The sequence below is a fragment of the Phytophthora sojae genome (assembly GCF_000149755.1).
Source record: "Phytophthora sojae unplaced genomic scaffold PHYSOscaffold_1, whole genome shotgun sequence".
Lineage (NCBI taxonomy): Eukaryota > Oomycota > Peronosporomycetes > Peronosporales > Peronosporaceae > Phytophthora > Phytophthora sojae.
Genome location: NW_009258115.1, coordinates 2,291,595 through 2,303,784, shown reverse-complemented (window position 1 = coordinate 2,303,784; position 12,190 = coordinate 2,291,595). Strand labels below are relative to the sequence as shown.

Below are 12,190 nucleotides of genomic sequence, written 5' to 3'. Positions count from 1 at the left end.
ATGGGCATCACAGCGATTGCAGTAGTCGACGCCAGCAGCAGCTCGAGCGACAGCGGCAGCAGCTCCAGTGGAAGCGGCAGCAGCACCGCCACGGATCGCAGCTTGGTCAAGTTGGAGACCCGCTCAGGCATCCGGCCGTGGGTGGACCCGGACACGCCCGATGACGTGCGGACGTACGTGTCTTCGCGCGGAGACACCTGGGAGCTCATTATGAGCGACGAGTTCGGGGACGTGACCCGCAACTTCTCGGCCGGGGGAGATCACATGTGGACGTCGATGGAGATGCCCGACGGCACCAACGACGCACTGCAACTTTACTCACATAACATGACGTCGGTTGAGTGCGACGACTACCTGCAGATCAAGTCCATCGACGAGGTCGACGACATCACAGTCTGGAACAGCTACTTGCGCCCACCGGCGTGCCAGAATTCCACCTTCGTAAGTTTTGTATTGCTCTGAAAGGACTACTTTGGGTTGCTTACGGTGATTCTTGTTATCGAGCAGTACTATCGATCGGGTATGCTCCAGACGTGGAATAAGTTCTGCTTCCAAGGTGGCATGCTGGAGGTGGGGCGAAGCTGCCGGCCGTTCTGGGCAATGACAGCGGTAACCCTAGACATTGGCAAGGGGAGCAACGCGCGCGCGGATAACACGCAGTTCTATCCGACGTGGCCTGGAATCTGGTTAATGGGGAGCCTCGGTCGCGCGCTCTTCTCTTCGTCGACAGCCCGCATGTGGCCATTCTCGTACAATGAGTGCAACGACACCGTCTTCAACTCGAGCAACCAGCGTATCAGTGCGTGTGACCCCGACCCCGGTCACGGATTGAACCAATACCAGGGCCGCGGTGCTGTCGAGATCGATCTAATGGAAGGTGGCGGCGTCGCTATTTCGTCTTCGATCCTGATTGCACCAGGAATGCCCGCAGACTACCGTCGGGCGGCGATTAACGAGACCCTCGGCGACTGGAGCTACTGCACGTACAGCCAGGAGTGCGCTACCATCGGTGCCAACTTGCCGGGCGTCCAGACAGAGTACTACAAGGAGCGTGATCACCAGAGTTGGTACCAAGGTCTACGATATGGCTCGAACAACTACTGCGTCGTCGACGGCAATGATACGCAGTCGTATTCGCTTGTCACTGCTGGAATGAAGAATATCACGGCGAATAAGTGCGGGCTGCTGTATTGTCCGGCCTCGAACGACGTTCTGTCACACAAGCCGATGCGAAGACCCGAAGCTTGATGAGCGCCGTGGCGAGCGCTCGAAGAACACTTGAGAGGAAGTTGGAAAGTTGAAAAGTGATTGATCGATCCGTTAGTTTAGCGTCGGCGCGCCGCCGCCGCGCAACCAGTAGTTCTTGGCGGCCAGGACACGCAAACAAGTATCCAGGTCCCATCCTAAAGTCTATCAATACCAAATCCTAGATTAATCCTTATCTACCAATGAAAAACTACTAATCCTATTCGTAGCTTGGCCAAAATTTGTGACTTGCGTCCCATAATCAAAAGTCCGGCTGGAAAACTTGATTGTTGTACATCTCAAGGATTTACAGCCAATGAGGTCGCGCGAATGTCCATGTTTACGCGACCCATAATCAAGTTTACTTTTGACACCAGCCAATAGGATAGCATATAATGAATATGAACCATGCATCCCCGTATTACGCTGTCCAGCGTAAACTGAAGTGCTGTGCAGCAGCACTTGACGTGGGAGTCCTCTGCCATCTCATTGGCAGACGGACGTCCACGTCACATGACCTCCCTTCCAAGGAGGCCCCACTACTTCGACGCTGCACTTTACTTCTTCTTGGAGTCCCAGTACTTGTCAATGAGCCCTGGAATCTGATTCAGGTTCTCTACGGGTTCCCATGTAGCGTCTTCTCGGGGTTCACCAAGCCACCAAATCCGATATTGGAGCTTCTTCTTCCTGCGACGGTGGCCGATGACTTCACGTACAAGTTGTCCCTCTGAGCCATCATTCAAGATCACCTTGTTAACATTTTGGCTGCGTGATTCGTCGCTGCGATACGGCTTGAGCAACGAAGTGTGGAAAACGGGATGCAACTTGAGCCCCTTCGACAACTTCAGCTCGTAGGGGTCATGATGGACTTGCTTCACGACCGGGTAAGGACCAATAAACCTTGGCGCAAGTTTCTTCGCCTGTGCAAACCCCTTGTGACGAATGTCCAAGTTCCGTCCATCCAAAAGTACCATATTCCCGGGTTTGAAGTCTTGAGCAAGTCTGTTCTTGTCATAATACGACTTCATTCGAGTTTGCGCCTCACTCATCGCGTCTTGTGCCATTTTCAAAATTGCGTCTTGCTTGAGCAGGAAATCTTGTGCTGACTTCTGCAACTGCTCAAACTCTGGGTCCCCAGCCACCTCATCTGGCATATAGGGCACATAACCCAGATCAGCCTCAAACGGTGACATACCGATCGAGGAATGGACACGTCTGTTGTACGCGAATTCGGCGAGATGTAGGTATTCATCCCAATCATTCTGGAATGGGTTCACGACACCTCGTAGATAGTCTTCAATAAACCGATTAGTACGCTCGGTCTGACCATCCGTTTGCGGGCGGAAGGCGGACGACAAGTTATGAGTCGTCGCTAATGTCTTAATCACCTCCTGCCAGAACTTTGATGTGAATTTCGAGTCACGGTCTGAGACGATCGACTTCGGCACTCCATGGTCTTTCACATAATTGGCCATGAATAGCGCAGCAGTCTCTTCTGCTGTCGCAGCCGTGTTCGTGGCAATGAACTTAGCACGTTTCGTCAACCGGTCCACAATAACCATAATGGCGTCTTTTCCGGCTGCCGTCTTCGGTAGTGCAACCATGAAGTCCATCGTCACATCAATCCATCTGCCTCCTGGAATCTCCAACGGTTGAAGTAGTCCCGGCGGCTTTGTTTGGCGTGCCTTGTTTCGCTGACAAAGCTCGCACGTGTTCACATAACGCTGAATGTACTTCGACATCTTGGGCCAGTAATATTTCTTCTGGACGCCTAAGTATGTCTTGAAGTATCCGGGGTGACCTGCCGTGACCACATCGTGGTTTTCACAAATAACACGGTTCTTCAGATCTTCATTGTCCGGAATTACCAGTCGAGCATTTTCATCATCTCTCGTTTGGTAATACAGCAGTCCATTCTTCACAGAGTAGCGCGGTACCTCTTTACCACTAGCGATACTCTGCAACAGCTCCTGAACTCTTCGGTCTGTAGAGTACAGTTGTTTGGCCGAGTGCGTCACAGTTGCACTGGTCGTTTGGGCGCTAGCTACAATTTCACGGTTTCGAGCCGCTTCAATGAGCTCACCTGAGCGGCTTTGTGCTCAAAGAGTGGGGTTCGAGACACTGCATCCGACACTTGGTTACTGTCGCCTGGAATCCATTTGAACTGTGGTTGGAACTCGGCTAGTTCATTAAACCAGCGAGCCACACGACGGTTTGTTGTCTTCTGCGTCAATATAGTCTCAATCCTCTTGTGGTCTGTCTCCACCGTAAATGGCCGATCGAGCAGGTAGACTCTCCACACCCGAAGCGCATGCATAATAGCCAGCAATTCCTGTTCGCGCACTGGGTAGTTTAGCTCCGCTGGTTTCATTTTACGACCAGTGAATGCGATCGAATGCTCGAGCCCTCCCTCGTTTTGAAACAAGACTCCCCCTATGGCAAAGTTCGAGGCATCCATACGAATACCGAACGGTTTTCCGAAATCAGGAAGTTGCAACACGGGAGGGGTGGAGAGACGGCGCTTGAGTTCATGAAAACATTCCAACTGGTGCTCAGACAAATGCAGCGTTTCCTTTGGGTGCAAACCCTTAGTACTTTCATGCAATGGTCCTGCAAATTGCGCGAAGTCGGCGCAAAAGCGCGAGACATAGACCGTAGTACCCAAGAAGCTTTACATTTGCTTCTTTGCCCGTGGAATCGGCCACTCGCGAATCACACGCACTTTGTCAGGGTCCATTCGAACACCATTGCGGCCCACAAAATCACCAAGACAAGGGATCTCTTCGACACAAAACTGGCACTTTGACAACTTGACATACAGCTGCTGCTCTTGACAGCGTTGGAGTACTCTGTCCAACGCTTCGACATGCGTCCGAACATCTGTGTCTTGAGTGAAAACATAGATGTCATCAAAGTAGATGCGCATGACATCGCGTAGGTCGCTAAACACCCGCTGTTACAACCGGTTAAAAGTGCCAGGACTACCGCTCAAACCCATAGGGGTGACAAGATACTCAAACAGCCCATCGGGCGTCGAAAAAGCAGTAAATGGAATGTCAGATTCACGAAGTTTAACCTGGTAATATCCCCACAAGAGGTCCATGCAGGAGAACCAGTAACTACCCCCCATTGCGTCGAATGTGTCTTCCTTCCTCGGCATGGGTATGGCTGGCAAAATGGTAGAGCTGTTGAGCTGGCGATAGTCGTGCACAATACGCCAACCCACGGGTTTCTTGACACAAAAAGTTGGGGCACTGAATGCCGAGGTGCTAGGGCGAATGATTCCAGCCTGTACCATCTCCTTCGTCCAATCTTGGGTGACCTTGCGCTGCTCTGGACTTGGCGCCACTGTTTCACCGAAATCGGTTGCGTTCCCGGCTGAAGCTGAATTTCGTGCTCAATCCCTTCGCGGACAGGAGGTGTGGTACTCGGCAGCTCAGTGCGAAACACAGTATCGCGGTACTTGAGCAAAACATCATATGCCGGATTGTCCACTAGCGCCTCCCATCTTTGTTGCTTAAAACGCTCAGCCTTTTCTGAGTCGTGCGGGTTCACAACAAAAACAGCTTCAATACCCTTCCCTTTGCGAAGTTCCATCATAAATTGCTTCGTTGAGATCAGCTTCGTTTCTCCGAACGCACCGGTGTGGCCATGCTGCCGGTAGTAATGGAATATTTCACGGTTCTGGTTTGCATTCTTGACATTCTTGAAACGACGGCCTCCAATCATACGTGCGGGAGGTCGGTTAGGTACCACCAACTGATGGGCCGGGGGTCCCTCGGTCCTATTACGCGGACGCAGTAGTAAGCGTTCCCAGTCGATGTCAGGGTTATTCTCCCGAAGCCACTTCATTCCGAGGAGCACGTCCTTGTCTTCTGGAACAGGCATGACCGTAAAAGTCTCGCACGTCACGGGGAAATTCGGAATCTGTAGCATCATTTCGGCGGTACGTCTTGGTCTTTGCACGGTTTGGTTGTATCCCAGACGAACTGTCATCATGTCGTCGGGATGCTCCGTGATTTCCAATTGTAGTCGCTCGGCGAACGCTTCCGTGACACCGTTGAGGCTGCTGCCATTGTCGACGAAGATCGAAACTTCTGCGGGGGTCTCATCCTGCTTGAAGGCTAAAGCGCTTACTTCCAAAATAGCATAGAATGATCCGCCAACATAGTGGTTCATCTCCTTGGTGGACGTACATTGTGGCTTGATGTGGCCGGATTGTCCACAGTTGTTACAAGTGGCTGACTTTCGCCAATCCTCTTTCGGCCCACGCTTCGAAGGTGGCTTTCGTTCCTGTGGCTTGGCCGTACTGTTAGCCGCAGGTTTCACAGACGAAACTGCTTTCGACGAAGGCTGATGACTCACTGCAGGTTTTACCGATAGCCCTCCATAGTGAGCAAACTCAAAGTTCGTTGCAATCTCAATGACCTCATGTAAGAACCTTGGACTGAGTTCCTTCACCTTCTTAGCCGTCTCCGCACGAAGCCCATTCTGGAAGTAGAAACGCTTCTCCATTTCCGAAATGTCCAGACATCAAATCCTGAGACGACGACACGTATTCATGGATAGGTCCGTGTTGTTTCAGTTGAAACAACCGCTCACGCAGGTTGTATTCAAAGTCTTTCGGGCGAAAGCGCTCGCGCAACTTTGCCTTAAACAGTTGCCATGATTTCGGCATCCCCGCCGCATCACAATCCGACGAAAAGGCACGATACCAGTTCAGCACAGACTTGCCTAAACTGCTTGATATCATGGTCACAAAATCGGACGTATCGGCCTCCATTATTCCTCGTTTGTTAGCGTAGTACTCCTCCGTAGCAAAGATCCAAAGTTCCAGGTCTTCGCCAAATTTCCCTTCATACGTGGGAGGATCCTTCTTCCGTCGTTCACCTTGCGAGACCAGTAGTTGCTCAAAACGACTGTTGGCCTGTTGCATTTGCATCTGCAACTGGGTCTGCATCTGATTCTGATACATTTGCTGCTGCTATGCAATCCACAACATCAACTGCTGCATCGACATTGACTCAGGCGCAGGGGTTGTCGTCCCCGCTGATGGGGCTTCACTTTGCGCTTCTTGTGGCGTTGCCGCCTCCGTTTGAGCCGTCCGCGGCACTTGACGCTGCCGCGGGTTAGGCGATTCACCCTCACCCGCCCTACTCCTTGTCACAGGCATTAGGTCTCGAGCAGATGGACTTTTCGATGAGTGATTCGTAAAACGGTACAATAAAACGGAGACGAAGTGAAGCTAAAAGTGTGTTTAAAGCTTAGTGTTTCTGAGGTTTTAGGCGGATAAGCCGGTTAATCTTCGCAGCAATGTTGTCCTCGCAGCTCTTAAGGTCGAGAAGAGCTAAGTTGAGTTGCCGATCAACCGTACCCTCAACGCTGTCGTCCTTGATACCCCAGATCTCTTTGCGGACTTAACCAGGACCCTCTTAGCGGTTTTGACCTGCTTGAGAAGATCCGATTGCACTTTCGCAATTTTCTCCGCCTTGACCGGCGAGAAGAAGAGATCGGTGTCAATAGCCGTAACAGGAGGAGGAGCCGGCGTAGACGTTGATGATACTTTAACGTCACGCGCTTTTTGGTGCTTCCTCTTACTGCTGTGGTTGTGACCCTTTTTGTACCGGGCCATGGACCGACTCCAAAGATCGAAAAAGGCAAGGGACTACTACCGGGTAACCAGGGACCGTTATACTTCTACAATGTTCCGCGTTAGCAGACACAAAGCAGGCGCCCTGTTACTGAACCGACTTCTAGTAAGAGTCCAACACAACCCCGAAGGTTAGGTACTATACGGTCTAGGCGCAATGTGGTATTTCCACCTGCCCACGGCGTGATGTACCCACTTCTTCGAAGTGTGCTCCCACAGAAAACTGCACGTTCGCAACCTAGAGCGTCCCCACTATGTGGCTAGCTCCAATAGTCACAGGTAAACTCGCTTCGGAAGGTATCCCCACGAGCAACCTAGTCTTGAACTTGAACCGAAGCTTGACACGACAAGTGCTACTATGTCACACAAGCCGATGCGAAGACCCGAAGCTTGATGAGCGCCGTGGCGAGCGCTCGAAGAACACTTGAGAGGAAGTTGGAAAGTTGAAAAGTGATTGATTGATCCGTTAGTTTAGCGTCGGTGCGCCGCCGCCGCGCAACCAGTAGTTCTCGGCGGCCAGGACATATCCAGGTCCCATCCTAAAGTCTATCAATACCAAATCCTAGATTAATCCTTATCTACCAATGAAAAACTACTAATCCTATTCGTAGCTTGGCCAAAATTTGTGACTTGCGTCCCATAATCAAAAGTCCGGCTGGAAAACTTGATTGTTGCACATCTCAAGGATTTACAGCCAATGAGGTCGCGCGAATGTCCATGTTTACGCGTCCCATAATCAAGTTTACTTTTGACACCAGCCAATAGGATAGCATATAATGAATATAAACCATGCATCCCCGTATTACGCTGTCCAGCGTAAACTGAAGTGCTGTGCAGCAGCACTTGACGTGGGAGTCCTCTGCCATCTCATTGGCAGACGGACGTCCACGTCACACGTTCACGGTGACATGGGCTACATCGACGGTGACAAGTCTCTGGGCCACTGGAACATCAACTACAACGGCACGTGCTTCCCCGAGATGAACGGCTACCAAGGTGTCTTCTTGTGTGACCCGGACAACTAGGACACCCGCTGCTCGGAGCCGCGCAATGACTCAACGCCGAAGACCAACACGATGGAGCCGTACAACTACCAAATGGATGCTCTCTCAGCGAACTGGGGCATTCACATGGGCGCGTACTACGACTACGTGGCGTACCAGCTCGAGTGGGTCACCGGTGACAATGGCTATCTTCGCTGGATGCTCGGTGGCCACCCTATCTTTGAGATCCCAGCCGAGGCCGTCGTCAACACGCCGCAAGGCGGAAGTAAGCCCAACCCGCGACTGACTTTTCCTCATGCGTCCATCTCACCGGCGTAAGGGGGGCAAATGAATATATTTTGCCTTGACTTGAATTCGAGGGCGTGGCGAGCGGCCCCAATGCCTTGATTTGCGAGTCCGCGCTGGAATGGTGGCGAGGCTAGATCATTCGCTTGGCGAGGTCCCTCGTTGATTTGGCCGATTGCACTGGATACTCTTCGAAACACCGCGACATCCACCGGCCCAGTAGTTTGATCGCGAGGCCATCCGCTTTTCCAGCGAGCAGAGCGCTGGCTCCTCCACTTCTCAAGGAGTGTGTCGAGTAGTTGGACTCGGGTACTCCAGCCTTTCGTGCCGTTCGCTTGATCGCTGTTGCTACTGTTTTCGTGTCGAGTTCCGCGCATAGATACTTGTGTTGGACAGCATTCAGGTCACGACGCGCTCGGAGAATGTGTTTTAAGGCTCGGACCGGGCATAGTGATCGATCGCCAGATTGGTGCATGGTGCGCCATGATCCCCGCCCGTACTGGTCGTTCTTGGCTCCTCGTAGGCCGATTGTGATTGGGCTTGCGCTTGACGCGGTGACTTGGTTACCATTCGAGTCAGCGAATAAAACATCTTTGGTCTGGAGACAATAGAATGATCGCCGCTTGCCGATGGCGAGATATTCAGATCTCCTCAACAGAAAGAAATACCCGATAAGGACGCTGCCCCACAAAAGGCGATCCCTCGGCTGCGTGAAGTTGAGAGAGCGCCGCAGCAGACGGAGGAATGCGGGCGTAACGGGTTGTTTCTTGCGGACTGGGTCGGACATCCTCTTGATGCCTTGGAGCAGGATGGTCATTTGGGGCGACCGACGAAGCTGCAAGGCCACAATAGCGACAGTGATACCAGATGACGCTGGACAACTCCGACTGGATCGTGTTGTGCTGGTTGCCGCGGCGTGCATTGTTTCCACCATATTTCCAGAGGTAAATTGCGATATAAATCAGCTTGTTGGAACTTGCCCGACCGGAGTCTGGTAGCCAGGTGTGCCAGCCCATCAGTTTACAAAAGCGGCGCCATTGCTTCCAGTTTGCGTTGTATTTCATGTTTGACGATCTTGCCAGGGCGTGGCTGCACAGAATCGCTCCCACACGCTTGAGAGATTGTCGAAGGGAGGTACGACGTTCACCTGCGTCCACGCACAAGAAAGATCAGACCACGTTGCCCATAATGGATGAGATTCAGTCCACGCCCGTGATCCCGCATCCGCCATTGTGTTAAGCTTGCTAGGAATGTGGATGGCAGTGAAGAATAGGCCATACTTGAGCTCAACCATAGAGATCAGTCGATTGTAGAGCTGCGCCGTAGGGTGGCGGCTGTACCGACGACTCGCCCACGAAACAGCGCTCATATTGTCGATGTGAAACTGGACGTGGGTGGGCTGTGTCGGAGATGCATTCTGCCAGTGCGGTCCCCACAAGAGTGCGGCGAGCACAGCACTCTGAAGTTCGCGTACGTTGATCGAATTCTGGTACGACCCACTCTGGAGCTCTGCGCATTCTTCGTCACTGTATTGCAGTCGGATATACTCACGCCGGTTGGTGTCCAAAGCACACAGACCTGTGTTGGAAGCATCCATCTCCACGATTATGGACGGGGGCGTAGTTGCAGCAAACTGTGATACTGGAATCCCATTAAACCGGTCTTGGTTGAGCATGACCGCTCTTAACCACCGCAAATCTTCGATGGTATCGGTGTCAAGGGCGCGGGCTCCGTAAGGCAGCATTGCCACGGTTGCCGTGTGAACCCTCTGGTAAAAGGCCCTAGCGGATGGAAAGCACGAGGCCACGTGGCGAAACACACCGAGAAGCTTCTGGAGGTCGGATTTGGAGGCACGTCCGGCATTGAGAACTTGGTCGACTTTGGTGGTAGCCCTCTGTAGTTTTTCCGCTGGGATGGATACGGTGACGTCGGCGGCGTCCCACATTAAGCCAAGCGCAACATTCTTGGAGCGCCACGGGGTAAACTTCCGGTCATTGATTGCTGTCGGCCCTAAGACAGTGGCCATTGCTTCTCGTAGCGCAACATTGGCATCGTGGCATCTTCGACCCTCATCAATCTCAACACACGTGTGATCATCACACCATACATTCCCACGAAAGGGGGACGCATTGTGGGTCGAGGAGTCCGACGAGTGCGAACCCTCATAAATATAATTGATGGCAGACCCCGCTAGAGAGTAAAAGGCTGGCGACCCACACCAGCCAAAGCCACAGGCCAAATCGATGACTACGTAGTCGTCGATGGCAAAAGCAAACATGTGCACGGCATCCTCGTGGACAGGCACGTGACGAAAGGCACCGGAGACGTCTCCGAGCATCAATAACACGTCAGCATCAGGCTGGGCCGTGCGTAAATCGTGGATCCGGCGCGCAATATCGCGGGGAGGGTTGTAGGAGACTGGCGGGAAGTTGGAGCGATCCGTAAAGTCGTTCACCGATGCCCCATCAGGATATGAGTAGTCGTTAATCATCCGTGTCTCGTTGCCGGCCTTGTCAACCACTCCAACCGGGCTGAGGAGTATCTCAGACCACACTCGCGTTGAGTACGAGATAGCGGCCATCTCGCTGACCCTTCCTGATGTGTTTGAGGACTTCGGCAGAATGAGCAGTGGCGCTCTTGTGATTGGAGGGCCGAATTACTTGCCGATCCGGCTTCGTCATCGTCCAACGTGGACATACTCCTTCCCTGACAACGCCATCCCACTGGCAAAATAGGTCTGGGTTTGCTGCTGACTTGTTGGACAACTCATACAAGGCTTTGTTGGGCCTACCATCCTCCTTGGTCTGCCCGCGTATCAGACGCACGAACATGGGCAGCGACAGATTTGACCGATACGCCAACATGGTGAGGAACTCGACGGAGTCTGTATCAATCTTGTCGTCCACATGACTGGTAGGAGGGGGTGTCAACCCCAGTGCGGATGCATATTCGGCCAGGTTGGAGAGTCTGTCCCGCTCCGAAATATCAGCGAGGCGTTGTAGTAGATGCAAAGTACTTGATAGATCTCGAACATCTCGAGTCCTTGTACACGAGCGCGGTTTTTCACGAACATCAATACTTGATGCAGCTTGATCTGCACAAGCGGGCACAGCACGCAAACACGGGGCACCACGGACGTCAATCACTGGAACAGCAGATGATAGTCATTGTTGCGACTGTTCTGCTACTCCTTTGTACTTTTCGGTGATGTAGGCTTTCACGATTTCAGGAAGGAGCTTGGGTTGAAAGTGCGCGCGCTTGCTGTCAAAGCAGTTCCCATTCCCATCGCCGGGGCAGCCGACGACCGAGATTGCCTTCATACACAGGCGCTTGTCACCTTGACGCGGTAGTGCAGATAGCACGGCAGCTGGGATCGATGACGTGCGGGGCTGTCTGTAGACACGGCGGGTGTCATCCTGACCGTGGCGGGCCCGCGGATGGGCATGCTTGAGCTCGCGCTGAGCTCGTCGGAGCTCTTCCAGTTCCAATAGATCCTCGTCCTTTCGAGTAAACTCTTGCTTACCGATACTCCGGGCCGCGTCAACGTCGCGCGAGACAATCATACTCCGAAACTTGCTAAACTTGCTCGTGATCCAGAACGCCATAAGCTTCCAGCCGACACTGTCGGAGTCGGACAGGCCTTGGTAAGAGTCGATAAAGCTGATCGCATCGTCAACACGGTTCACAACCGTCTGAGTGTAAAAATGCTCAGCAAATTTGCGAAGGGACCGCAATGATCTGCTGACATCGGTGCGCGACCTTGCCGTTTGAGCTGGGCGCAGCGTGTTGCGTTCCGAGAAGTCCGTAAGCTGACAGTCGAATCATGGGCATTTACGCGAGTCATCAAGTCTGCCGGTTGGCAGTGCATCAGTGAGAGTCCATGGACGCCAAATCCAAAGTCGAGAAGGCCACGGCACACGGGTGGCACGGCGAGGAAGGGTGCGTGGACTCGTTGCTGCATACGTTCGAAAATGTAGTTGCACGACTTACCTCGAAATCACGGGTG

General features: G+C 52.7%; 4 protein-coding genes across 4 annotated transcripts; 2 read left to right on the top strand and 2 right to left on the bottom strand.

Moving 5' to 3' along the window:
• On the top strand, positions 1–1,248 carry PHYSODRAFT_321012 (hypothetical protein; the record flags this gene model as incomplete). The annotated part of the gene is made up of 2 exons (XM_009516146.1): positions 1–441; positions 508–1,248. 2 exons carry the CDS (start codon positions 1–3, stop codon positions 1,246–1,248), a joined length of 1,182 nt encoding a protein of 393 aa, XP_009514441.1.
• Positions 1,249–7,803: 6,555 nt separating this feature from the next.
• Positions 7,804–8,217, top strand: PHYSODRAFT_257484 (hypothetical protein; the record flags this gene model as incomplete). Its single annotated transcript, XM_009516145.1, has 2 exons — positions 7,804–7,893; positions 7,921–8,217. The coding sequence occupies 2 exons, from the start codon at positions 7,804–7,806 to the stop codon at positions 8,215–8,217; spliced, it is 387 nt and encodes a 128-aa protein (XP_009514440.1).
• A 1,027-nt stretch (positions 8,218–9,244) lies between these two features.
• PHYSODRAFT_321009 (hypothetical protein) lies at positions 9,245–10,765 on the bottom strand (the record flags this gene model as incomplete). Its single annotated transcript, XM_009516144.1, has 1 exon — positions 9,245–10,765. The coding sequence occupies one exon, from the start codon at positions 10,763–10,765 to the stop codon at positions 9,245–9,247; it is 1,521 nt and encodes a 506-aa protein (XP_009514439.1).
• Positions 10,766–11,354: 589 nt separating this feature from the next.
• PHYSODRAFT_437065 (hypothetical protein) lies at positions 11,355–11,561 on the bottom strand (the record flags this gene model as incomplete). The annotated part of the gene is made up of 1 exon (XM_009516143.1): positions 11,355–11,561. A coding segment is annotated over one exon (207 nt), but the record flags the coding sequence as incomplete, so codon positions are not given.
• Between the last annotated feature and the right edge of the window lie 629 nt (positions 11,562–12,190).